Below are 25355 nucleotides of genomic sequence, written 5' to 3' on the forward strand. Positions count from 1 at the left end.
CACACTGGTATTCCCCCCATCTATGCACACACGCACGTACGCACGCACGCACGCACACACACACACACACACACACACTTATATCCAAGCACCCACAGTGTCAGTGCTATGGCATCATGGCCACACATACCAGCCTTTGCCCACACACACACATACACCAACACACCTGTTTAAATGTAATGGAGTATACAATTGTTTAAAATTTGAGTACATTAATGTTGTACAAATGATTATAATACTCGAGTACATACACACTTCAGGCTCTAACGCTGCACTTCATTTTATATTTTCTCAGTATTCTGTTGCAAGGCTGTTAACATCCAGGAACTCAGCTGTGTGCCTGGAAACACACAGACACACGGAGAGAAAAAAACACACACACACATCCTGTGTTATGTCTTTTCAGAAACAAGCAGCAGAGATGATAATCAGATCACACTGACACTGCATGACTCAGTGACCAAACACAGAGAGAGAGAGGGAGAGTGTGTGTGCATGTGTGTGTGTGCACGCGCTTGAGTGTTTTGTCTTAGGGTTTATGGAGTTTCACAGGAACACCCATGGGTCTCTGTATCCTCACCTGAACACCAGCATTTAAGGTTTTTGAGGACATATTTTTTGCGATTCCCAACAACAAAAGAACACTGTAAAATATAAATTATACATTTGTGTTCAATATAATTCAAGGGATGTCAGTGGGTTTCCTTCTGTACATAACCTTCCATCTATTTTATTGTGCAGACATATTTAGGGCAAACAAGAATATGTTGATGTTAATACTTTAGCAAGATTTTGAATGCATTTTCCCTCAGTGTATTTCTACACTGCTGACTGCATTGTCCCCAACGCCAAAAGGACATTTGTATCAAACATTTATCACACGATTGTTCTGTATTATTATTATTATTATTTTTATATATCAAAGTAAATAATACGGAGCCCCCTAGGGGACATGGAGAAGAAAAAAAAATGTATTTGAATTTTTTTTTTTTAAATGTTTTTGTGAGATCTCGCAAAACCCTGTTGCAGTTTGTAGACGGTCCCTAAGCACTCCTCTCCCTCCTCCAGCTGCAGATTGTGACCGTATCGAACTGTTCTGATAAAAACGACTCTGTAGCTCGTTGTCTACCTTGCTATGATTGTAAAGTCATGTTGTTTGTATTTTTACAACGTTATGTTCATGAGTTATTGATCCGCGAAATTCGAATCTGTCAATAACTCAGCTCAGAGGGACGTGCATGTCCCCTCGCTCTGAGTGTTCTCTTGAGGTGTCTTCACGTATGTGAAACCCTTTATATATACAGTCTATGTGTGAAAGCCGTGCCTATTGCCAAGCACTGATGTTATATCTTTATATTTAAGGCCAAGCTCAAAGTAAAATCGATGAACCGCTCCATTTTGTGGTTTCTGTGTTGCCGTAGGAGCCGAACTGACCAGGAAGTACATTGAGCTAAATGAAAAGTTTTGCGAGATCTCGCAAAACATTTATTTATTTATTTTTTCAAATAACTTTTTTTTTTCTTCTCCATGTCCCCTAGGGGGCTCCGTAAAATAACACTATTAATAGTTTCATCAATAATAATATCCGATGTTGAATTTATTTTAACGTATTTACTTTTCAATTTTGTTTAGACATTTTAGATATTTTATTGAGATTTGTCTCATATATTTCATGTTTCAAATGTTTTTCAGGATATTTTTCTGACATTTTCCAAATAATCTTTGATATATTTGCATTTTATTTGCATATGTTTAAATCTTTAATTTGTACATTATTTATTTAATTAAAAATGTACATTTTCCTAGCCATTACTTATACGTGACTTGTTCTCTGTTGCATTATAGTATCACTTGAAACATCTTTCAGACTGTAAATATATTTTCTTTTAAGTTTAATCTCACTTTACAAAGAACTTTATAAACCTGCAGCAGAAAGCAGACATCCCCACGTCTTCAGGGATTACATTTATTTAAAACTTGTCTTCAGTCTTTTCCCCGTCAGGCAGTAGGTCAGAGGATCAGGAGCACAAACACGCCTCCACTTGCCCCAGAAACTACACTCTTATATAACCAGAAGAAGACAAAGGAGATTAAATCATAGTAGAAGAAGAATAATGATTTTATATTTCAATAACACACTGAAAATACTTCGCTACAAGTAAAGGAGCCTATCTTAAGTAGCTCCTATATATACTGTTGGCTACTTTATTCTATAGCAAAAGCTGTAATCTATAAGATCATCATTTGTTCGTAAGAATCACGTCTCTAGAAAGTCAACCTTTTAGAGTTTTTCAGAAAAACAGGCCCGTTTTTAGCTTTGTGGAGATGCTTTTTCCAGATGATCAAAGAAGCTTTTTAGAGACTTATATTGAGCTTCCAGAGAAACATTAAAACCTTCATCCTGCTGCTTAGACTGATGGAGAGGTGAGGGTGAGGAAATGTTACCACGACAACGCACAGTAGCTAAGGAAGCTAAATCAGTGCATGCAGCTTTCAGATTGTGTGTGTGTGCGTGTGTGTGTGTGTGTGTGTGTGTGTGTGTGTGTGTGTGTTTGTGAACGTGTGTGTGTGCTTCCCTGCGGACAGGATGTAGGTGTTATGGTGGGTGGCCACCTTCAGGCCCATGCGTCACGTCTCGTTGGAGGACCCCCCCCCCACACACACACACAGACTTAAATTAGCATTTTTGCTAACTCTGGCATTTTTACAGTGTAATGTATACTGATATATTTATTAACTTTCTTTAGCCCTACCAAAAAACAACTTAATAACCTCTGTAAGGACAGTATGTCAACAATTACAGAAAAATACCAGCCCCATTTTTATGAAACTTGGTAAAAAATTGTTAAAATAGCATAAGTTCCTGAATAGGACATTTAAAGGTGGGGTAGGTAATTTTGGAGAAACCAGCTCGATGCGCTAGAATTTGAAAATACACAACCGGGAAAAATCTGCCACTTCCTTACAGAGCCCCTCCTCCAACACACACGAACGCGCACATGACCAATGAGGGCACGAGATAAATTTGTGCACGAGATGGAAGGCTGACAGGCAGGTAGGCCATCCAGTTATTTTAGATGGGCCGACATTTTTTTATGTATTTATTGTCAAAGCATTTAATATATTCATTGCTATCGGGATGTTAAGAGTATTCCATGGAATATAACAAAAAGTGTTTCTGAAATAAATTACATACCCCACCTTTAAGTTTAAAATGTAGTTGATCACGTTGATTACGTAGTTTAATTTAAGCAGTAAATAAATAAGAAGAAATAAGACAGAGCTACACACACAAAAACAGCAATGGCACACTGATTTCTCTGATTCAATGAACACCAGTCATCACCTATCTGTTACCCTGGTGATAATAGGTACACACACACACACACACACACACACACACACACACACACACACACACACACACACACACACACACACACACACACACACAGATATGGAAATCACAACACTGTTTGACCTATTTGACCTGACATTAATCTGTGTGTGCTTGTAACCGATGAATGTGTGTTTGTCTTTTACAGCTTGTATGTCCTCTATGTGTTAGAATAAAGAGTGTTTATTGTTTTTTGGCACCTAATTATAAAACCCCATAATAACCTGAATGACCCCTCCCCCACAGGTCCCCACCTCCACCACGGAGCTCAGCACCATGCTGTTACCTCGCCCTTCGTCCATGCAGGGCTCTGTGCAGAGAGGGAGGGCTCTCAGTGCGGCCAGCTACCTCACCGACGCCATGGAGGGTGAGCACAAACACTCAACTGAAAATACAGGGAGTCAATAAACATAATAGAATCAGATTTATCACAAATTAGGTTTACACATACAAAGACGTTGCTTCTTTCGTGCAATCCATAGTCCTTCAGATGTTTTTCAGACTTTTAAAAATATTGAGCATCGTGTCTGTGAATCCATTAAAAGGGTCTCAATACTGGACCATATTCAGAAAATGTTCAACCCTTTAGTCAGTCTGACACAGATATGTAAGAACAGGGTCCATGCTGAATACTGAATAATACCGGATTTTAACCTTGTCTGACTTTTTACCTCAGTGTGTGTGTGTGTTGCAAATTTTTTGAGTGGTTGATTGTGTGTGTGTGTGGGATTGTGGAACCACGTTTTGTTTTAATTTTTCATCGGAAGTGAGTTTGTTAAGTGTGAATGCGTGTGCTTCTAGACTGTCTGCATGCGTGTGTAATTGTGTAATGATATCAGAGTCTTTCTCTATATATGTGTGTGTGTGTGTGTGTGTGTGTGTGTGTGTGTGTGTGTGTGTGTGTGTGTGTGTGTGTGTGTGTGTGTGTGTGTGTGTGTGTGTGTGTGTGTGTGTGTGTGTGTGTGTCGCTGCCCAAACCATCCCCAGGGGGACACTGGCTTTGTTTGTGTGAGAGAGTTGGGGAAAAAGAGAGACAGAATGAAAGTGTGTGTGTGTGTGTTTGTGTGTATGTATATTATGATGGTTTCCCTCATTAACCACAAGCTCTTTTCCATGAGTGTGTGTCTGTTTGATGATATTCATGATTTTTTTGGTTCATATCCATCCAAATCTGCATTTTTTTCTGTTTGTGCGTATGTCAGTGTGTGTGCGTGTCTGTGTGCGTGTGTGTTTCTTTGCTGAGTCACTGTCTCTCCCCTCGGCAGTCACCGCTCTTACAGAACAGATCATCATGGAGAAACCTTTTCAAAATGATATTTTTTGTCCTCCGTCCATCCATCTGTACACCATTATTATCTCCTTTTTTTCCATTCCTAATTACTCTATCTATTTCTCTGTTATTGACAGTTGTATTTAACATAAAGAGGCTTCTTGGCCAGAATAGAGTAAATCCACTTAACTTCTTCATCCTTCACCTTGTTTTTTCACCTTTTTTTTCCTTATGTTTTTTCGTAAAGTTGATAACATTACATTTAAAAAGCTACTTAAATATTGAGTGTTCTGGTCAGAAGTGTGGATTCATGTCACATGACTTGGGCTCGAGTCATGCATTTTAACGACACAATCAATACAACTTTGACTTTAATACAAATAACTCCAGACTTGGACATAATACTCTCCCCATGCCAAAAGATTAAAAATGATGTTGTAAAAACTGCAACAGGATATAAATATTGCATGTGAACAACAGGAACAACGATGGAAATAGGAGGTTATTATTAGTGCGAATGCTGTTTACAGCATTCCACTATAGTACTTCAATTCTTTATTCTTCCCCTTATTTCAGCCAATACTTTGGCTCTCCATAACTTCAGCTTATTTTCAGCTACAGAAACCATTCAAATATTAAACTATTCAGCCTGTTCAGGAATCGATGGGAAACCTTCAACTTTTTAAACTCTTTTTTTAACATTGAAGTCAATGGGAGATGCCTTCAAATCCACTTTTCCTACACCTTGCGCCAAATGCTACTCCTTCCACATACTTTCAGCTAGACACTTCATTCCAACTTTCAAATGATCACAAGACGTTCAGCTAATCAATTCTTATTCAGATTTTTGATATCTTTTAAACTTTTTGAGATATTGAACTTAGTTTGGAGCTTAGCAGAGAGGCCTTTTTCAGATTTTAACATTAGAGTGGATGGGAGCAGCTCGTTAAGTCTAGAGTGCTTTGATCTCAAAACAGAGTGGAGCAGTGCTTGAAATTCTTGCCATAATTCCCAAACCCTACACTCCTCAGACATATGTTTTCATGAAAAACGTAGGAAAACCTCTCCTAGGTTGGAAAATAAAAAAAAATTAAGATTTTTTTTTTTTAAATGCCTCTTGAGGGCATGAAGAGACAAAAAGTCCACCTTGCTCCTAATTGATTCCCATGTTAAAAAATATCCGGATCTTTCTTCAGAACAGAGAGACGTGCACTTTAGACAAACTGCTCCCATCTCCACATTTTACGCACAAAACCCAAAAAAACAACATATATAAGTTCATTGGGGTTCCTTGATGCTCACGGTCTGGTAATTTTTTTAATCGGAGCCATAGTTTTTGAACAGGTGGCAAAATGGTCAGATATAATCCTCATTCTTAATGGGACTCAGTGCTGCAGTTGGTAAATCGTCATAACTCATCACCATGGTAACCTTTGATCTCTGGGTTTACACCAGTGGTTCTCAAACTTTTTCTGTCAGGCCCCCCCTTTGGAGAACAAAAAAAGTCCGGCCCCCCCAACACAAATAGTCAGGCTGAGTGGCGGCGCCAAAGATTTATTTTGGGGGTACTGTGGGGTAGCTTGATGTTTCATACAGGGTGCTCAAACATTTAGGGTTTCCCATTAATGTACCGGGCACTACAGTGGAATGTTCTACTGCAACACTCCCCACGCATACACACAGTGTACCCGCAACTGTTACAATGAAGGCTCAATAATCAGCTCATGGCATATAGGTGTAAGCAGGGGTAAAGTGCTATTTTTATAGGTGGTGTGTGGACCTCACATAGGGGGGTCCGGGGGCAAGCTCCCCCGGGAAGATTTATTTTTAAATATTGAAGTTAAAAACATCAATCTGGTGCACTTTGAGAGCAAAATGAAGAGATCTACAGTATGGATACATCTCTCAACACAGAACTGTAAACAGATTTACTATTTCTTTATGGATATTTTACAAATCACTCCCCTTTTAAACGTTATACATTTTTTAATGTCATATAGTATTTCATAATTGTTTTTAATTTATTTATATTAATGGTGACCAAAACGTTTGAGACCCACTGAGATAACACTGAGAGAGTCCTTTAGCTCACTGAGTCTCTCAGTCTGACAGGAGAGGACTCTCCTCCACTTTGTTGTTGAAAAAACTCCTTATATCCGTTAGCGTAGCTCGCTAGCACCATAAGCTAACATCAACGATCTCCGGTACGCTCTCTCTCTCTCTCTCCCGCTCGCGCACACACACAAAATGGCTCGTTCCACACACACACACACAGAGCCGAGCTTTAATGAAACACAGACACCCAGACGTAATAGTACTGTATCATATTATTTTCGAATCAATAATTTTTCAAAATATGATTTTTTTTTTTTAATTAAAAATCTTTTTAATTTTTTTTTAATTAATAACCATTTTTTCTCCTGGTCTCTCGCGCCCCCCCTGTCATGCCTCTGCGCCCCCCTGGGGTGGCGCGCCCCCCACTTTGAGAACCACTGGTTTACACACACAGGTGTTTGTAAACATTCATTCACTACTACTTACATTTAATATCTTTATTTAACTCCTTCAGCCTAATTTCAGCTGCAGGAACCATTCAAATATCAAACTATTCAGCCTTTTCAGCACATGATGGGAAACTTTTACATTTTTCAAAATATTTTATACTTTTTTAAATATTCAGCTTTTTAAAGTCTTTTTTTAACATGGAAGTCATTGCAATGCATTTGAGCTGTAACAATTAACACACACACGCACACACACACACACACACACACTCTCTCTCACACACACAGACAGACACACACTCTCTCTCTTTCACACACACACACACACACACACACACACACACACACACACACACACACACACACACAGACACACACACTCTCTCATACACACACACACACACAAACACTCTCTCTCTCACACACACACACACACACGCACACACACACACACACTCACTCTCTCTCTCACACACACACACACACACACACACTCTCTCTCTCTCACACACACAGACACACTTACACACACTCTCTCTCTCACTCACACACACACACACACCACACACACACACACAGTCACACACACACAGACTCTCTCTCACACACACAAACACACACACACACTCACACTCTCTCTCTCTCACACACACACACATACACACACACACACACACACATACACACTCTCTCTCACACACAGACACACTCACACTCTCTCTCACAAACTCACACACACACACACACACACTCTCTCTCACACACAGACACACACACACTCTCTCTCTCATACAGACACACACCGATGATGATGAATGATCAAGAGAAGAGAGAGAGGGCGATCAACAGAAGAGAGAGAGGGCAATCAAGAGAAGACAGAGAGGGCGATCAAGATAAGAGAGAGAGGGTGATAGAAGAGTGACAGGGTGATCAAGAGAAGAGAGAGAGAAGAGAGAGAGGGCAATCAAGAAAAGAGAGAGAGGGCGAGCAAGAGAAGAGAGAGAGGGCGATCAAGAGAAGAGAGAGAGGGCGATCAAGAGAAGAGAGAGAGTAATGTAACCTCCTAATGTAATGTCTAACTCCTATGAAAATGTTCAAAAAGTGCTCAAACTTCACATGTGTGCTAACAGTCCAGCCGTGAAGACATCTACGGGACAGTTTAGAGATTTCTTCATATGCCGTTGCCATGGCAACACAATGCTCACCATGAAACACGGTTTTCTCATAACTTCAGTGAAAATGCTCGAAATGGCCCAAAACTTCACAGGTTTGGTAACGATGCAGCCATCAACACATCTAAGCGTATTATGGGGTGTCATCAAATGCCGTTGCCATGGCGACAGATAATTCACCATCAAGTTAGTTCAAAAGTTTGCAGTTCAAATATTCTGCTGCTTTCCCAAGCCTTTTTACTTTCTTTTCTCATCTTAATACAAATTAATTCACTACTACTTACATCTGATATTTAACTCTTTCAGCCTATTTTCAGCTGCAGAAACCATTCAACTATTACATTATTCAGCTATTTGAGGACATCAAGGCTATACATGTTGTTGTTTATACCTTTTTTTAAACCTTTTCTTTTAAATATTAAGCTTTTTCTGCATTTTTGTTGCTAAAAGCAGCTACCATTCAGCTAATAACATATTCAGCTTTTTCTGCATTTTCAGCTAAATTCAGCCATAAATGTTCACAGTTTACAGCATTCACACGCATTTTCTGCAGGAAATGCATTTTCTAGTTTTATCCATTATGCTGTATTAGAAATAAATCAGGACACACCTGATCAGTTTTGGATGTTAGGGTTAGCTGAAAGTGATGCACATACATTTTCAGAAGCATGCATACTTACTTTTTTTTCAAGTTTAAAATGGCAACAAGGTTTGATTACATTCAAAACAAAAACGTTCTAACATGAACTTGTCTGAGGACCCCAGACTTGAACAGCAGATACCTTTTTTACAAATATTAATTTTATTATTATTAAACAATCATTCCCTCTAATATTCCGAATCATACTAGAATTCGATACCTTTCTAAATATCACACTTAGTTATTTTTTCAAATCGGGTAGCACTTCTCCCAAGGATCTATAATTGACCAGTCCTAAATGCACTTTGTTTGCAGAGCTGGAGGAGGCCCATAAGAAGTGCCACCCGTGCTGGTACGTGTTCGCCCACAAGTACCTGGTGTGGGAGTGCTCCCCCTCCTGGCTGAGGCTGAAGCAGCTGGTGAACATCATGGTGATGGACCCCTTCCTAGACCTGGCTATCACCGTGTGCATCGTCCTCAACACGCTCTTCATGGCCATGGAGCACTACCCCATGACCGACGAGTTCAACGGCATGCTGAGCATCGGCAACCTGGTAGGAGGGAGGGAGGGAGTTAGGGAGGAGGGATGGGTGTGTTTGTTTCGGGTGGGTGGATGGTAGAATAGAAGGGCGGATGGATGGATGTACATATATATTGATGAATTGATTGGTAGCTTTGTGTATTGATAGATTGAGGGATGGATGGATGGATAATATATTGGGTAAATGGATGGATGGATGGATGGATGGATGGATAATATGGTGGATGGATGGATAATATGGTGGATGGATGAATACAAATATTTGGTTGATGGATGGATGGATGGATGGATAGATGGTTGGAACATGAATCGATGAATGAGTGGTTGGTTGGTTGGTTGAGGGAAGGATGGACCATTAGTTGGTTTGTGAGTGGGAGGATGGATAGATAAATGGATGGATAGATAAATGGATGTTAAATAGACGGATATGTGGTTGGAGGATAGATGGATACATAAATGGATGTTGGATGGATATATGAGTACATAAATTATGGATGGATAAATGGATAGACGAATAGATACATTGTTGAAGGGATGGATGGGTTAAAGCTTTTGCCATCGAGTGTGCATTTTATTCATCCCAGTGAAATGTGTCCTAGAACTTGCGTGCAGTAACATGTATATGACATGCTGGTAAAAATATTATATGGAATGCTTTTTCTATGTAGGAAAAATAAGGGAGAACAATCCAGCAGATTCTGCTTCGAAAGGAGAGGGTAGAGTAGACAACAACTGCAGACCGTGGACCAATAGTTGTCAGTTAACATTTATTTGCAAATTAAGTCTGCCTGACTTGAGTTCCACAAAGGAAGAAAGAAAGAAAATACATTTTGTTTGCACTATACAACGTTTATCAATATATATTATTAAGTTGGAGCGATTTGGTCTTCTGAAGAATCTGGATGAACATCGTACCAACTTTTCTTGGAAGAGTGTAAAGCAAGTTTCTCCTCCTTTACTGTGTGGGATAAACAAACTCCAGGCGAGTTAGATTGAGGGACAAAGAATCCTGCTTGCGAAACAACTCTTAGACCTTTGGATTTGCCCTGAACCCATTTGTACAATTTACAAACCTCTGGACTGAACCTCCGAAAAAATCGACTCTTTGCTCTTGTAGGATTGTTTTATTTTGGTCCTTCACTAGAAAGTCGAGGTGAGTTTGAGTATTGGATCTGACAGAACCGGGTCGAGTGTTTTACGCAGCGTGACTAACGCCGTGTTCGACCCCGCAGGTGTGCTGCTGATCTGACAGCAGCTGATAGGTTGATGCAATATGCTAATCGCTTCACCTGAGGTGTGAACTGCTAGAGGCACCATGTTGATCACACCTGCCAACACACACACACACACACACACACACACACACACACACACACACACACACACACACACACACACACACACACACACGTATCTGTCCATGGATGTCAGGTTTCCTCAGTTCAGGCTGCAGGCAGCTGTTTGGGGCAGAGAATGGTAATAAAGTGTAAAAGTAGAAACAGGGGCTGTCGGCCTGCAGCAGTGTGGTTCAATCACCAGGTCAGTGCTTAAAGGCAGGACACTGAGAGCGGATAGATGCTTTTATAACATCTATGATAACCTAGTTTTCAGGTACAGTGAATAATTTACCTGAAGGAATAAGTACAGTTTAGATTTGAAATGGTTTATTTATTTTTTTCAGGACAGAAATCAAGACTCAAACATTTGAAGCCAACATTTTTCCATTTATACACTCTGCTTTTTTGAAAAAAATAAATGTGTTATTTATAAAATCCATTTCATGTAAATGGCCTTTCAAAATGCAGAAATTATGTTTTGAGGCTGTTTCCCACCCACGTTGCTAATCTGCTTTCAGATGTTTTTTGTCTGTCTGATAAATTTTGTCTGTCTGATACATGCACCACTCGTGTAGACCTTTAAAAAAAAAAAAACCTGTTACCTGCAAAAAGACGAGATTAATTCCCATTTTTAATATCCATCAATCAATTAACTATGCACCAACGTATCCTCTGCAGAGTCACAGGAAACCTGAGCAGGAAATGGGGTGCATTTTTCAAATCTACGCAGGAAAAGGACCTTTTCAGTTTGATTGAAGTGGCCACAAAGAAGTAAAGCACCTCATCGACCACAAAGAAATAAATAATAAACAGATCAAACATGGCTTTCAATCAGGCATTATATCCCCCCCTAGTTTGTCCACAGTTTGATGAGTGAAAACCCGGTACACTTGAGCATGGTCACATGAGTCACCACTGCTTAGGTGGCTAATGTTTGCCAAGATGACATCTATTAGTCTCATTTAGACACTTTTTAGCAACCGCTATTTTTAAATTCACCAATGCAATATTTAAATATGTTCAGCTTATGTTAAACACAGACCTTATTTCAGTCTTCAAAGCAAAAATATGTTCAAAAGAAACATTGGCTTACAAACGGTTGAACAGAGCTAGGTGCCACTTGCAAGCTAACAATCACACACATTTACACACTGTTGGCTATGCCATGTTGAGCGACTCAGGGTTAAGTATCTTGCCAAAGGATACAATAACATGGTTTGGATCGAACACGTAACAATTCGTTTTAAAAGCGACCGCAAAGCCTCACAGCCACAGTTGCCGCATATAGAGAGCGATATCTACCGTATAATTAAGTGATAATTGGTTTATTTTATGCACCATTATTCTCTCAGAATGCTTTCACCCCATCCTTTGCTGTTGTATAACCTCCCTCCAATATTTCCTCTGCGGCTTTAAAATGTCTGTATACTTCTGCAGCGTAAACAGTCTAAACTTTATTAAATGTATTCGGTTCAGGTCTCAGACAAAAGCTGAGTCACGTCAAAAGGATCCGATTTCAGTCTGCAGCCGCTAAGTTCTTTATGGGATAATTCCTCTAAGCTCCTCAGATGTTTACATAGCATTTAGCTGGCCTTTCTGACCGTCAGTGTGTGTGTGTCTGTGTGTGTTTGTGTGTGTTATATAAGGTAGTGTGTTGAGGATCATGCCAGGACATTCCTGACAGGATCAATGTGTACTAATGCTTCCTCTGTTTGTTGTTGTTTGTTTTGTGCTCTGCAGCTTTGCTCACATGTCAATAGTTCCATGCATGTATTTAAAGGATGCATACCATTTAGTGTAGGCTTTTATCCATAAAGAGCCCCTCCTCTCCTGAGTGTACTTTAGCTTTTACGTCTCTAATAGTTACAGGTAGGGGTCGGCACAGTGGGAGCAAAACAAATGCATATTGATATATGGCATTTATTTACAACTGACAGTAGGTAGTGCAAAAACAGACAACATCCTCCTGCTGGAGACTGATTAGAGGTGGGAAAGTATTCCGATGTATTCAAGTAAGAGTACCGATACCACTCTGTTCAAATACTGTTATATGTAATAGTACTGTTTAAAAAAGGTTACTTAAATAAAATTAAAGTAGACCTATCATGCTATATTTGAATAATATATTGTAGGGCCATACCTATATAAAACATGTCTGTGAAGTTTTTTTTTCAAAATACCAAACAGATCATGCATTTTAGCCATGCCTCATTTCGCTCTATTTTCTGTATTCCAGCCCTGTTTTTGCAAGGGCTGATTATGTGACTACAGCGCCACCTACAGGCCTGGCATATGTACTACAGTGTCTCCAGCGCTTTCGAGTGGTCTCGTGTGAACGGACACGTTCGTGGCCCAACCCCCCATTCCCCTGATAGGTGGAGAGTTGCCCATATAGGCGGAGCTCCTTGTTTCTGACGTCAGAGATATTTCAAATCTGTATCAGTCTGTATCAGCTCCGTTGCAGCCCCGTTTTTAGAGATTTGGATATGGAGGAAAAGAGAGAGGGTTGTGTTATCTGACACTTGGTGAGTTCCCTGACACACCGGGGACACATATTCATGTATAAAAGACGTACAAAAGTGCATTTTGCATGATAGGTCCCCTTTAAGTTATAAAGTATTCAGTGTAAAAGTAAATATGTACACAAATGAAAGAAAAGCACCCAAAATGACCAATTTACCTCTGCACATGTATCTGCATCCTGTAAGCAACAACCATTTTTGAAACTTGATGCTTCATCTATGGTTTGCATGAAGGCTTTCAACACGGCCCCCTCACACTTTTTGTCCCGAACTGTGCCTCTATCTTCTGTGGAGGACTTGAGAACCTTGTGGATATTCTTTCTGAATGCCTGAAGAAATACTTGCTGCCTCCCAGTCTTGTTAGTGTGTGAATGAAAAATGAGCCTCAACGTCTGCTGTAATGAAGTTTCTTTGTAGAGAGAGGACACTGGAGGATAAACTATACTCATCCACAAACACACAGAGTTTTGTCAGCATTGTGCTGTCCTTGCTAAAGGGCACTAGGGCAATGCTTGATGGTGCTTACATTTTGGGGACTTGCATTGCATTTTTTAGGGATGTTTTTTTGGAGTACAGCTGTCTGAGAAACTCGACACCTAAAAGAAACGTAACAAATAATTTGGGTGAATACACCCACACTCTAAAAACGAATTCAGGCGACCTTTCACCTCCACTTAATTAAATGCATGGTTGCAAGATAAAAATGTGAGTTAATTGATTTAGATAAACATTTTAAGTTGCAAACATTAATTTATAAGTTGTGTTGACGTAATAATGTTGGTAATTACATCAACTTAATATTGTGTGTAATTTAAACTCGGATTTCTGCGTTAATTGACTTAAAACAAAATTCAAGTTGTAGTAAGTAATGCAATTGGCTTGATAACTTAATTGTTCTACACCTTGAGTTAAGGATTTCAAGTCCACTCCCACTTAACATTCCTGGACAAGTTCCGACAGTTAAGACAAATAGAAATATACAAAGGACATTTTAAGGTGAGTGTCATCTTTTGTCATTCAAATACAGTAGATAGCCTTGTAGTTGCACTGTATAGGCAAATTGCTGTTTGACCAAAATTAGCAGCCTTTGAACTGTGAATAGTTCTGTGAGAGGATACAAAGTAGTAGAGGCTACTGTGAGAGTACAAATACTTTGGTTACTATTGTGATAGCGCTTTTTATTCAAAATGAATCTCGGTGAAGCAGATCAAGGACATGCTTCTTGAGGTAGGATCGTTATTTAGAGTTGTCATTGAAATGCAAGTTGTTGGCAGTCACCCATTCAGAATATATTCATTTAGGTCATTTCTCTTTTTTTCCTTTTTCAAAAATAGCACAATGCAATTGAAGTACACAGAGAACTATAGCCATCCGCTGCCGTGTACCTTGGAGAAAAGAAAGAGGACCTTTTCAAGGAGTTTAGCGACGTAATTAAAATCTTGAAATAAAATAAAATCCATGGGCACAGTGTAAAAACACAGGACAAAAGCACTGCTCTCTGTCAGTTACATTTTGAAGCATATTGCACTTTTGGCCACACCCCAATCAATAATTTCTTAGCAACGTTCAGCATGGATAGGTGTTGACAGCAATGGCATGGGAAAAGGATTGTGTAACATTTGAAAAGTGGCTTCTGCTCTTCACTTAACCAGTTCAAATATTGTATGGAACCTGCTAAAAAGATGAGAAGGTACACTAAAACTTATCTACTAAATCTGTCCACATGCATTTAAACACTAGGCAAAGTACTCAAAAGCACCTCTGTGTGTCTTCAGGACCACATTGCCATGATGACACACACATGCAAACTCAATAGGTGAAAACAATACCAGCGTTGCTTTAGCAGCTGGTAATAATGGCTCTGAATTAGCTAAGAGTGACAGTTTAAAAAGTATGCAATCACCTTATTCATTATCTCTTATGCGCTAACCTATGATTTCATGTGCTTCAAAAGGACATGAATATCGCCTTCATCAGTGACCGGTCCACCCCAGGATCTGACCATACGATGGCAACCATCGTGGTCCAGGGAAACAAATGAATGAGCAAGCATTCTGCGTTAAATGTGTTCATACTGTTTGAAATAATGACTGTCGGACTCGGCAGGGTAAACATCTTCGTTACATCTTTTGTAAAATGGATGTGTGTGATCTGCAGATTGGTGGCCATTGAGAGTTTGTTTCTGTAGTTTTACAAAAACTTTACAGATTTTACACATTTGGCACTGGTTTTAAATATGCAAAGGCCTCTAACTTCGTTGTGATGGCAGCATTTATTTGCTGTGTCCCCATTTCCCATGGTAATATAGCTAATGTGTTTATTTATTATTTGGGGGGCAATTTAAATTTGTGTTATTTATCTTTTTTTTCAAGATTTAAATGAAGCTCAGCGCAAGTTCTTTCAGGAAGACTGGGTGTATATACATTCACTCCGCAGCTGCATATAATCAGCTCATCACAGGCGTTCTCTTTAACCTATTACATTTCACTTCATTCTCCAGCAGCCAATCACCGTGCTGCAGCCAAACTATAAAATGTTTCTCCTCTCTCGCTGTGATTTCAGGTGTTCATGCACCTTATCATATGGCGTGTCAATAAATGTTCAAACAAAATGAATTCTCTCCTGATTGAAACATCATGTGTTGAAATAAACAACTGCAGTTCAAAATAAAAAGTGAATTGCCTAATATTTTTGTTGTGGAATCAATTAATTTCTTTCTTTAAATGCAAAAACATGAAAAAGCTAAGAAAAAAAACGATTGAATGCAATATATTTAGAGCAACTTCATTTATAAATGGTTGTCAACTTAAAAATGTGTGTTCACAATGATGGTAATTAAGTACATACAACTTAAAATTCCTTTTAAATCATGTGGTAAAACTAGTCGGAACAACTTAATCTTTTGAGTAATCAACTTCAAAACTTGTGTTTATAATACCAATTATTAAGTAAGTGGTAATTAAAAACACCTCTTATCGGAAAAGCCTTCTCTCCTAACTCAAATAACTTTGTTGCTTTAAGACAATTTCATTAGAAGTTGTATTAACTCAATAAACATCGATGCAAACTGTTGCGTTGATTTTCTTTGTTGAGCCAAGTCATTTGTTTTTAGAGTGCAGGAATAAAGTGAAGTATAAAGCGTTAGTTGGTTTAAAACTGATTTTTGAAACACCGAAAATTGATTAAATCAAATGATTCAGACTCAAATGAGAAATCTGTATTATGAAACTCTACGTGTGTGTGTGTCCTGGTGCCTACTCATTACATCTCATCTGTCTGCTTGTAACAAAGTATACACTCTCTCTCACACACACACACACACACACACACACACAAACTGAGGTTACCTACTGTAACCCCAGCTTCTATGAGTGAATGGCGCAGCCCTCTAAGGCTATTGCTATTGGGTAATCCCCCTGCGCCCCCGCGCAGCACTGAAAACTTGTAGTCCACGCCCACCCGCAAGGTGGGCCCCACCCTCGGGCCTCCTTCCGGTATAAATAGGAAGGAGGCCCGGCAACCTGCTCCTATACAAAATAACTTTTCTTCAGTTATTCGTAGAGCCAGTGGGGCCTAGCACTTAGAGGGCTGCGCCATTCACTAATAGAAGCTGGGGTTACAGTAGGTAACCTCAGTTCTATTTCGTATATGGCTTCGCCCCTAAGGCTATCGCTATTGGGTTAAGGGCATGATGTAGTCTGCGCCCCACTGGGTCCGCCCGGCACTAGAAGTACAGACACACCTGCTCAATAACACCCCCTGCCTGTTGTGCCATGCGTAATGGCGCATCACCGTCCCTGGAACATAGCAAAACATGCCTATCTTCCCGACGGGGTGAAGGCTGGGAACAATACATACCGGCCGCTGTGAGAAAGTAGAGACGAAGGTCCCACCTTGTCCAGCGATCATAGAGGGGGAACAGCAGCTCTGCGTATCAGACAGGTAGGAGAGCGCCCAGCTGGATCCCTGACGTCACTCACTCCGACAGGACACCCAGTACCGGGTGTGTCAGAGAGGAATGGGAGACATCCCTCAAATAAAAATGAATAAATGAACAGGGGGAAGACCAAGATGCAGCAGTGCAAATATCTTCCACTGACATTCCTCCGTGCAAAGCCGTGGAGGAGGAAATTCCTCTGGTGGAGTGCGCATTGATGTTCTCCGGGGGCTCCACCCCAGAGGAGACATATGCCTGTGACACAGCCTCACACAGCCAGTGTGACATCCGTTGTGCAGACAGAGGTTGCCCGATCGAGCGCTCTCTATAGTGCACAAACAGGCGCTGAGAACGGCGCCAGGCCGCCGTGCGCGCCACATAGCAAGACAGCGCGCGCACAGGACAGAGGAGATGAGAAGTGGCTTCTTCCTCCGACCTGTAAGGAGGGGGGAATAAGCCAGCCAGGGTGTTCACTCCTGACCTAAAAGAGTTGTGATGACCTTAGGCATGAAGCCGGGTTAGGGCGTAAAACAGCTGAACTGCCATCTCCTTGGATCCGGAGGCATGACGGAGCCACAGAGAGAGCAGACAAATCACTCATCCTTTTCTCTGATAGAGCCAAAAGCAGTACTACTTTGGCTGATAACAGTTTAAGGGGAACCTGGTCTAAAGGTTCAAATGGGGCTTTGCTTTAGTGCACGTAACACCAAAGCCAAATCCCACTGAGGCGCCAGTGTGCGTGACACAGGTCTGAGTCTCCATACTCAGTTAATTTCGCCGGGAATATACATTGCTCTGATGGAGAGCAACGTGTGTGCGCGCCCAGAACAGCAGCCGCCTGGCTGCATTCAGAAGCTGCGCAGATCGTACTCCTCCCTGAAGATTGAGGTAGGCTGCTTCCATAGCCGTGGCCTGTTGTCTGTGCAAATCAACACATGTTTGATTGTACAGCAACGGGGCGACTCCCCCGTTCTTTTCCGAGATTTAGAAAAATAGCGGGGGTAAAAACCGCGCAAGACACTGTTCCTGGGATGACAGGAGTGTTTCTTGTATCCCATGGAACTGCTGGGGAGAGAGGCTTCTCTGTGATGTGCCGTAATGGTCATCATGGTGACGGGCCACGCCATCGCCGCCGCTGCCCGTGAGGCAAAAGGGCTGCGAGGGAGTTTCCACACGCTGCATTTCACTCCGTCTCTCATCATGAGGCGCATACACGCCCAGAGGATGAGAAGTGTGTGTATGCTGTCCACACGAGGCGTTATAACGGTGCTCGTGGATTTATTATGACCGTGTGTAGGAGGCATATCTGGGACAGAGGAATGCCGTGAGCTCTGCAGTTTATAAACCAATAGGTTAAAAACAGCAGGCTTCTGCAGGGAGCCCTGCTGTCTACTTAATCAACAGATTCTTCTTCTCGCCTACAAAGCCCTTAATGGGCAGGCGCCATCTTACCTTAAATAACTCATTATACCCTACTGTCCTACTAGGGCATTGCGTTCCAAGAATGCAGGGTTGTTGGTTGTTCCTAGAGTCTCTAAAAGTACAATGGGAGCCAGAGCCTTTTCTTATCAAGCTCCACATTTGTGGAATCAGCTTCCAGTTTGTGTTCGGGCGGCAGACACCCTATCCGTTTTTAAGAGTGCGCTTAAGACCTTCCTTTTTGATAAAGCTTATAGTTAGGGCTGATTAGATTCAGCCCCTAGTTTTGCTGATATAGGCTTAGTTTGTCGGGGGACATCTTACTTCTTCCTTCTCTCTGTCTATACCTGTGTACTCTCATGTTCCGATTAACCCAGCTTCCCCAAATGTCTTTCTTTTTGGTGTCTATATACGCCGGGATCCGGAGTCATGGATGATCCTGCGCTCCTCTGTCCTGGATCGCGAGCCCTGGATCTTGAGTCGTGGCTGTGGTCCTGGATCATAGGTCCTGGATGGATATCCTCGTGGATTCATCTTCCTATTATACACACATGCATTTCCAAACATTTGGACTACCTATTGTTACGGTGTGCAGGAAGCAGGACCCAAATGCAGATTTAAGTGACAAAATAATTCCTTTATTTCAAGGCTACAAATCTCCAGACAGAACAGAACACTCACCGCAGTTTACTCACAACACAAGACAACCCGACAAAGAGAGACAGAAAACCCAGAACTTAAATACACCCAGGACTAATCACATAAACACGAGACAGGTGAGGAATGAGGAGAAAACACAGAGGTACCAGGTGAACACAATCGGGGAGGGAAACAGACAGAAAGCAAACAGGCAGGAAACGGGGGTGAACACTTTACAAAATAAAACAGGAAACCCAAAGATAGAAAAAGACAAGAAAAACACCAACACAGACAGATCCTAACAGTACCCCCCCCCCTCAAGGGACGGATCACAGACGTCCCAAAACAAAACAAAAAAAATCCAAAACCCCAAGCAGGGTGGGTGGAGGGGGTCCGGAGGAGGGACGCATCACTAAGCCACCAGGGTGGGTGGAGGGGGTCAGGAGGACGGGACTGAACTGACCGCCCAGGGGCACGGCAGAGGACCAGGAAGGGGTCTCGGGCGGACGGCCCGGGGGCAAGGCAGAGTCCAAAAAGGGGAATTCGGGCGGACGGCCCGGGGGCAAGGCAGAGGACCAGGAAGGGGTCTCGGGCGGACGGCCCGGGGGCAAGGCAGAGTCCAAAAAGGGGGACTCGGGCGGACGGCCCGGGGGCAAAACAGAGTCCAAGGTGAGGACCATGGAGGGGCGAAGGCAGCGGCAGGAAGAGTCAGGGGGCCGGGCCCGAGGGCGAAGGCAACGGCAGGAAGAGTCAGTGGACCGGGCCCGAGGGCGAGGACCGCGGCACTCAGGGGGCCGGGCTCGAGGGCGAAGACCGCGGCTCTCAGGGGGCCGGGCTCGAGGGCGAAGACCGCGACTCTCAGGGGGCCGGGCTCGAGGGCGAAGACCGGACAGCTCCGGAGGCCGGGCAGGAGCCGGTGTCGACCGGACAGGATCCGGAGCCGGTGGGACAGGTGTCGGCAAGATTCCCCACGGAAGAGGACCAGGAGTTGGCAGGACCCCCGGCAGAAGCGCAGTCGGCGGGACCCCCAACGGGACAGGACATAGGGTTGGCAGGACCCCCGGCAGGAGGGCAGTCGGCAGGACCCCCAACGGGACAGGACACAGGATTGGCAGGACCCCCGGCAGGAGCGCAGTTGGTGGGACCTCCAACGGGACAGGACATAGGGTTGGCAGGACCCCCGGCAGAAGAGCAGTCTGCGGGACCTCCAACGGGACAAGACATGGAGTTGGCAGGACCCCCGGCAGAAGAGTAGTCTGCTGGACCACCAACGGGACAAAGCATGGAGTTGGCAGGACCCCCGGCAGAAGAGTAGTCTGCGGGACCTCCAACGGCACAGGACCTGGAGCTGGCAGGACCCCCGGCAGAAGAGCAGTCCGCGGGACCTCCAACGGGACAGGACATGGGGTTGGCAGGACCCCCGGCAGAAGAGTAGTCTGCGGGACCTCCAACGGCACAGGACATGGAATTGGCAGGACCCCCGGCAGAAGAGCAGTCTGCGGGACCTCCAACGGCACAGTACATGGGGTTGGCAGGACCCCCGGCAGAAGAGTAGTCTGCGGGACCTCCAACGGCACAGGACATGGAATTGGCAGGACCCCCGGCAGAAGAGCAGTCTGCGGGACCTCCAACGGCACAGGACATGGGGTTGGCAGGACCCCCGGCAGAAGAGTAGTCTGCGGGACCTCCAACGGCACAGGACATGGGGTTGGCAGGACCCCCGGCAGAAGAGCAGTCTGTGGGACCTCCAACGGCACAGGACATGGGGTTGGCAGGACCCCTGGCGGAAGAGTAGTCGGTGGGACCTCCAACGAGACAGGACAAGGAGCTGGCAGGACCCCCGGCAGGAGAGTAGACGGCGGGACCTCCAAGGGGACAGGACAAAGGGTTGGCAGGACCCCCGGCAGGAGAGTAGTCGGCGGGGCCTCCAACGGCACAGGACAAAGGGTTGGCAGGACCCCCGGCAGGAGAGTAGTCGGCGGGACCTCCAACGAGACAGGACAAGGAGCTGGCAGGACCCCCGGCAGGAGAGTAGACGGCGGGACCTCCAAGGGGACAGGACAAAGGGTTGGCAGGACCCCCGGCAGGAGAGTAGTCGGCGGGGCCTCCAACGGCACAGGACAAAGGGTTGGCAGGACCCCCGGCAGGAGAGTAGACGGCGGGACCTCCAACGAGACAGGACAAAGGGTTGGCAGGACCCCCGGCAGGAGAGTAGACGGCGGGCCCTCCAACGGGACAGGACAAAGGGTTGGCAGGACCCCCGGCAGGAGAGTAGACGGCGGGACCTCTAACGGGACAGGACAAAGGGTTGGCAGGACCCCCGGCAGAAGAGCAGTCTGCGGGACCTCCAATGGGACAAGGCATGGAGTTGGCAGGACCCCCGGCAGAAGAGCAGTCTGCGGGACCTCCAACGGAACAGGACATGGGGTTGGTAGGACCCCCGGCAGGTGAGTAATCAACGGGGCCTCCAACGAGACAGGACAAAGGGTTGGCAGGACCCCCGGCAGGAGAGTAGACGGCGGGACCTCCAACGGGACAGGACAAAGGGTTGGCAGGACCCCCGACAGAAGAGTAGTCGGCGAGGCCTCCAACGGCACAGGACAAAGGGTTGGCAGGACCCCCGGCAGGAGAGTAGTCGGCGGGGCCTCCAACGGGACAGGACAAAGGGTTGGCAGGACCCCCGGCAGGAGAGTAGTCGGCGGGACCTCCAATGGGACAGTACATGGATTGGTAGGACCCCCGGCAGAGGAGTAGTTGGCGGGGCCTCCAACGGGACAGTACTTGGAGTTGGCAGGACCCCCAGCGGAACCTCCAACGGACCAGGACATTGGGTCGGGACTTGAGACGTGACTCAAGGGGGAACTCGAGAGGGGAACCAAGGGGGAACTCGAGAGGGGACTCGAGAGGAGACTCGAGAGGCGAACTAGAGAGGGGACTCCTGAGGGGACCAGAGGAGGAACCAGAGGAGGAACTAGAGGAGGGAACTCGAGAGGGGACTTGAGAGGGGAACTAGAGAGGGGACTCGAGGAGGGACTAGTGGAGGGACTAGAGAAGGGACTAAAGGAGGGAATAAAGGAGGGACTAAAGGAGAGACTAGAGGAGAGACTAGAGGAGGGAACTCGAGAGGGAACTGGAGAGGGGACTCGAGAGGGAACTTGAGAGGGAACTGGAGAGGGAACTAGAGAAGTGACCTGAGGAGGGACTAGGGAAAGGACTAGAGAAGGGAACTTGAGAGGGGACTCGAGAGGGGAACTAGAGAGGGGACTTGAGGAAGGGACTAGTGGAGGGACTAGAGAAGGGACTAAAGGAGGGACTAAAGGAGGGACTAAAGGAGAGACTAGAGGAGAGACTAGAGGAGGGAACTCGAGAGGGAACTCGAGAGGGGACTCGAGAGGGAACTTGAGAGGGAACTGGAGATGGGTCTAGAGAAGTGACCTGAGGAGGGACTAGGGAAAGGACTAGAGAAGGGAACTCGAGAGGGGACTCGAGAGGTGAACTAGAGAGGGGACTCGAGGAGGGACTAGAGGAGGGACTAAAGGAGGGGACTGGAGAGGGGACTGGAGATGGGACAAGAGATGGGACTAGAGATGGGACTAGAGATGGGATTAGAGATGAGACAAGGGAATTGACTAGAGGAGGGACTTGAGTAGGGACTAGAGAAGAGAGAGGGGACTAGAGGAGGGACTTGAGATTGAACTCGAGAGGTGACTCGAGAAGAGACTAGAGAAGGAACTTGAGAGGAAACTGGAGAGGGGACTAGAGAGGGGACTAAAGGGGAAACGGGAGAAGGGACTAGGGAAGTGACTAGAGGAGGTACTTGAGAGAGGACTTGAGAAAGGAATTGAGTAGGGACTAGAGAAGGGACTAGAGAAGGGACTAGGAAAGTGACCTGAGGAGGAACTAGGGAAGGGACTAGAGAAGGGACTATGGCAGCTGGGGCCGGGACTGGGTCTCGAACCATGGCTGTTGGGGCCGAGACTGGGGCCGGGACCATGGCTGCTGGGGCCAGAACTGGGGCTGAAACCATGGCTGCTGGGGTCTGTACTAGGTCTGGAACCATGGCCTGAAACATGGCTGCTGGGGCCTGTACTGGGGCTGTAACCATGGCTGCTGGGGGCTGAACTGGTTCTGGAACCCTGGCCCTTTGGGCTCGTGCTGCCAACCTGGCCTTGCGACTCCTTCCTTTAGGAGCCGTTTGGAGGCTCCGTGGACCTCCAAAGGCCAGACGAGTACCAGCTAATGGCTCCTGGACAGTAGCAAACACTGGGTGAGAAGCAGGGGCTGACGCCAGACGGACCACACCAATGCGTGTGGTATCAAAACGGGAGTTGGGAGGCCTGGGGCTGTCAGGCAGGGGATAACACACCGTGAGAAAATCCAAAATCCTGCCCGATAAGAACTTAACCAAGCCTGGCTTCTCCATCGTAATCCGGCGTGCCTCTGCCAGAACAGCCTCTTGCTGCTGAACCCTGGACGCTCCCAACCATCGATACGAGCAGTCATCCAAAGCAAAGGAAAACTCCAATAGCTCCTGCTCAAAGGGATCTGCTGGGCCCATATTTATGGTCGGGTTGTAATGTTACGGTGTGCAGGAAGCAGGACCCAAATGCAGATTTAAGTGACAAAATAATTCCTTTATTTCAAGGCTACAAATCTCCAGACAGAACAGAACACTCACCGCAGTTTACTCACAACACAAGACAACCCGACAAAGAGAGACAGAAAACCCAGAACTTAAATACACCCAGGACTAATCACATAAACACGAGACAGGTGAGGAATGAGGAGAAAACACAGAGGTACCAGGTGAACACAATCGGGGAGGGAAACAGACAGAAAGCAAACAGGCAGGAAACGGGGGTGAACACTTTACAAAATAAAACAGGAAACCCAAAGATAGAAAAAGACAAGAAAAACACCAACACAGACAGATCCTAACACCTATGTTGCAAATGTATTATCTTTTCAATTTACACACGGCATCTATTGCACGTATGTCCGTCCTGGGAGAGGGATCCCTCCTCTGTTGCTCTCCCTGAGGTTTCTCCCATTTTTCCCTTTAAACTGTGGGTTTTCTTCGGAAGTTTTTCCTTGTACGATGTGAGGGTCTAAGGACAGAGGGTGTCGTATTGTCATACTGATATTTTGTACAAACTGTAAAGTCCACTGAGACAAATGTAACATTTGTGATATTGGGCTATATAAATAAACATTGATTGATTGATTGATTAATGGCAGCTGGCTTAATTACCGGCTCTGCTTCCTCTGAGGCTCTCGCGGAGCAGACCAGGAGCGGGGGAGCCTCACTCCCCTTTGACTCGCCGCCGGGAGACCCTGTCTCTGGGGTGGTGGGGGAGCGGAGACGTGGGACGGAGCCCCTGCAGCCGCCGAAGGGCGAGTCTGATGCCGAGGCGGTTGCTGTGGGCGTCTCTCCGCTTGCGGCCTCCTGTGGCCGGCGTGGACGCCGCAGCTGCTGCGGGCGTTGGTGCCGCTGTGGGCGCTCAGCAGGCTGGAGCCAGCTGTACATGCTGGCGAATGCCATCCGCCTGTTCCGCGGCCGTCTTCATGGACTCCACCATGGCGTGAAACTGGGGTCCGAACAGCCCGTCCGGGCTGATTGGAGCGTCCAGTAGCACTTTTCTGGCCGTCTCCGTAACAGACGCCTGCTTCCGCCAGAGGTGGCGCTGGATCTGTGTCACCCACGTGGAAATCCTCGCCTGGGAGACAGCAACGGACGCGCACAGAATGAGCGCCGTCCTGGCCGCCTTGCTGATTTCCTCTGCCTCGGTGGTGGACCGCTCTACCAGTGTCACCACCGAGTTGGAGAGCAGCGCGATGTTATTCGCCGCCGCGCTGTGGTGACGGAGAGGGGGAAAGCATGTTCGGCCACCAAGCTGGCACCCTGCTCTGACTCTGTCTCCCCCGTCCAGGGGAGAGGAGGGAGGGGAGAACCGCACGGTGAACCGTGGAGGGAGGC

General features: G+C 45.2%; 1 protein-coding gene across 1 annotated transcript in view; it reads left to right on the top strand.

Moving 5' to 3' along the window:
• The window catches only part of LOC117544673 (sodium channel protein type 4 subunit alpha-like), a 145055-nt gene that overhangs the window by 52229 nt on the left and 67471 nt on the right, over positions 1 to 25355 (top strand). The window contains 2 exon segments of the mRNA XM_034213940.1: positions 3644 to 3764; positions 9299 to 9537. Of these exon segments, the coding sequence (XP_034069831.1) occupies positions 3644 to 3764; positions 9299 to 9537 (360 nt within the window).

This window comes from Gymnodraco acuticeps, unplaced genomic scaffold, assembly GCF_902827175.1.
Source record: "Gymnodraco acuticeps unplaced genomic scaffold, fGymAcu1.1, whole genome shotgun sequence".
In the NCBI taxonomy this organism is placed as follows: domain Eukaryota; kingdom Metazoa; phylum Chordata; class Actinopteri; order Perciformes; family Bathydraconidae; genus Gymnodraco; species Gymnodraco acuticeps.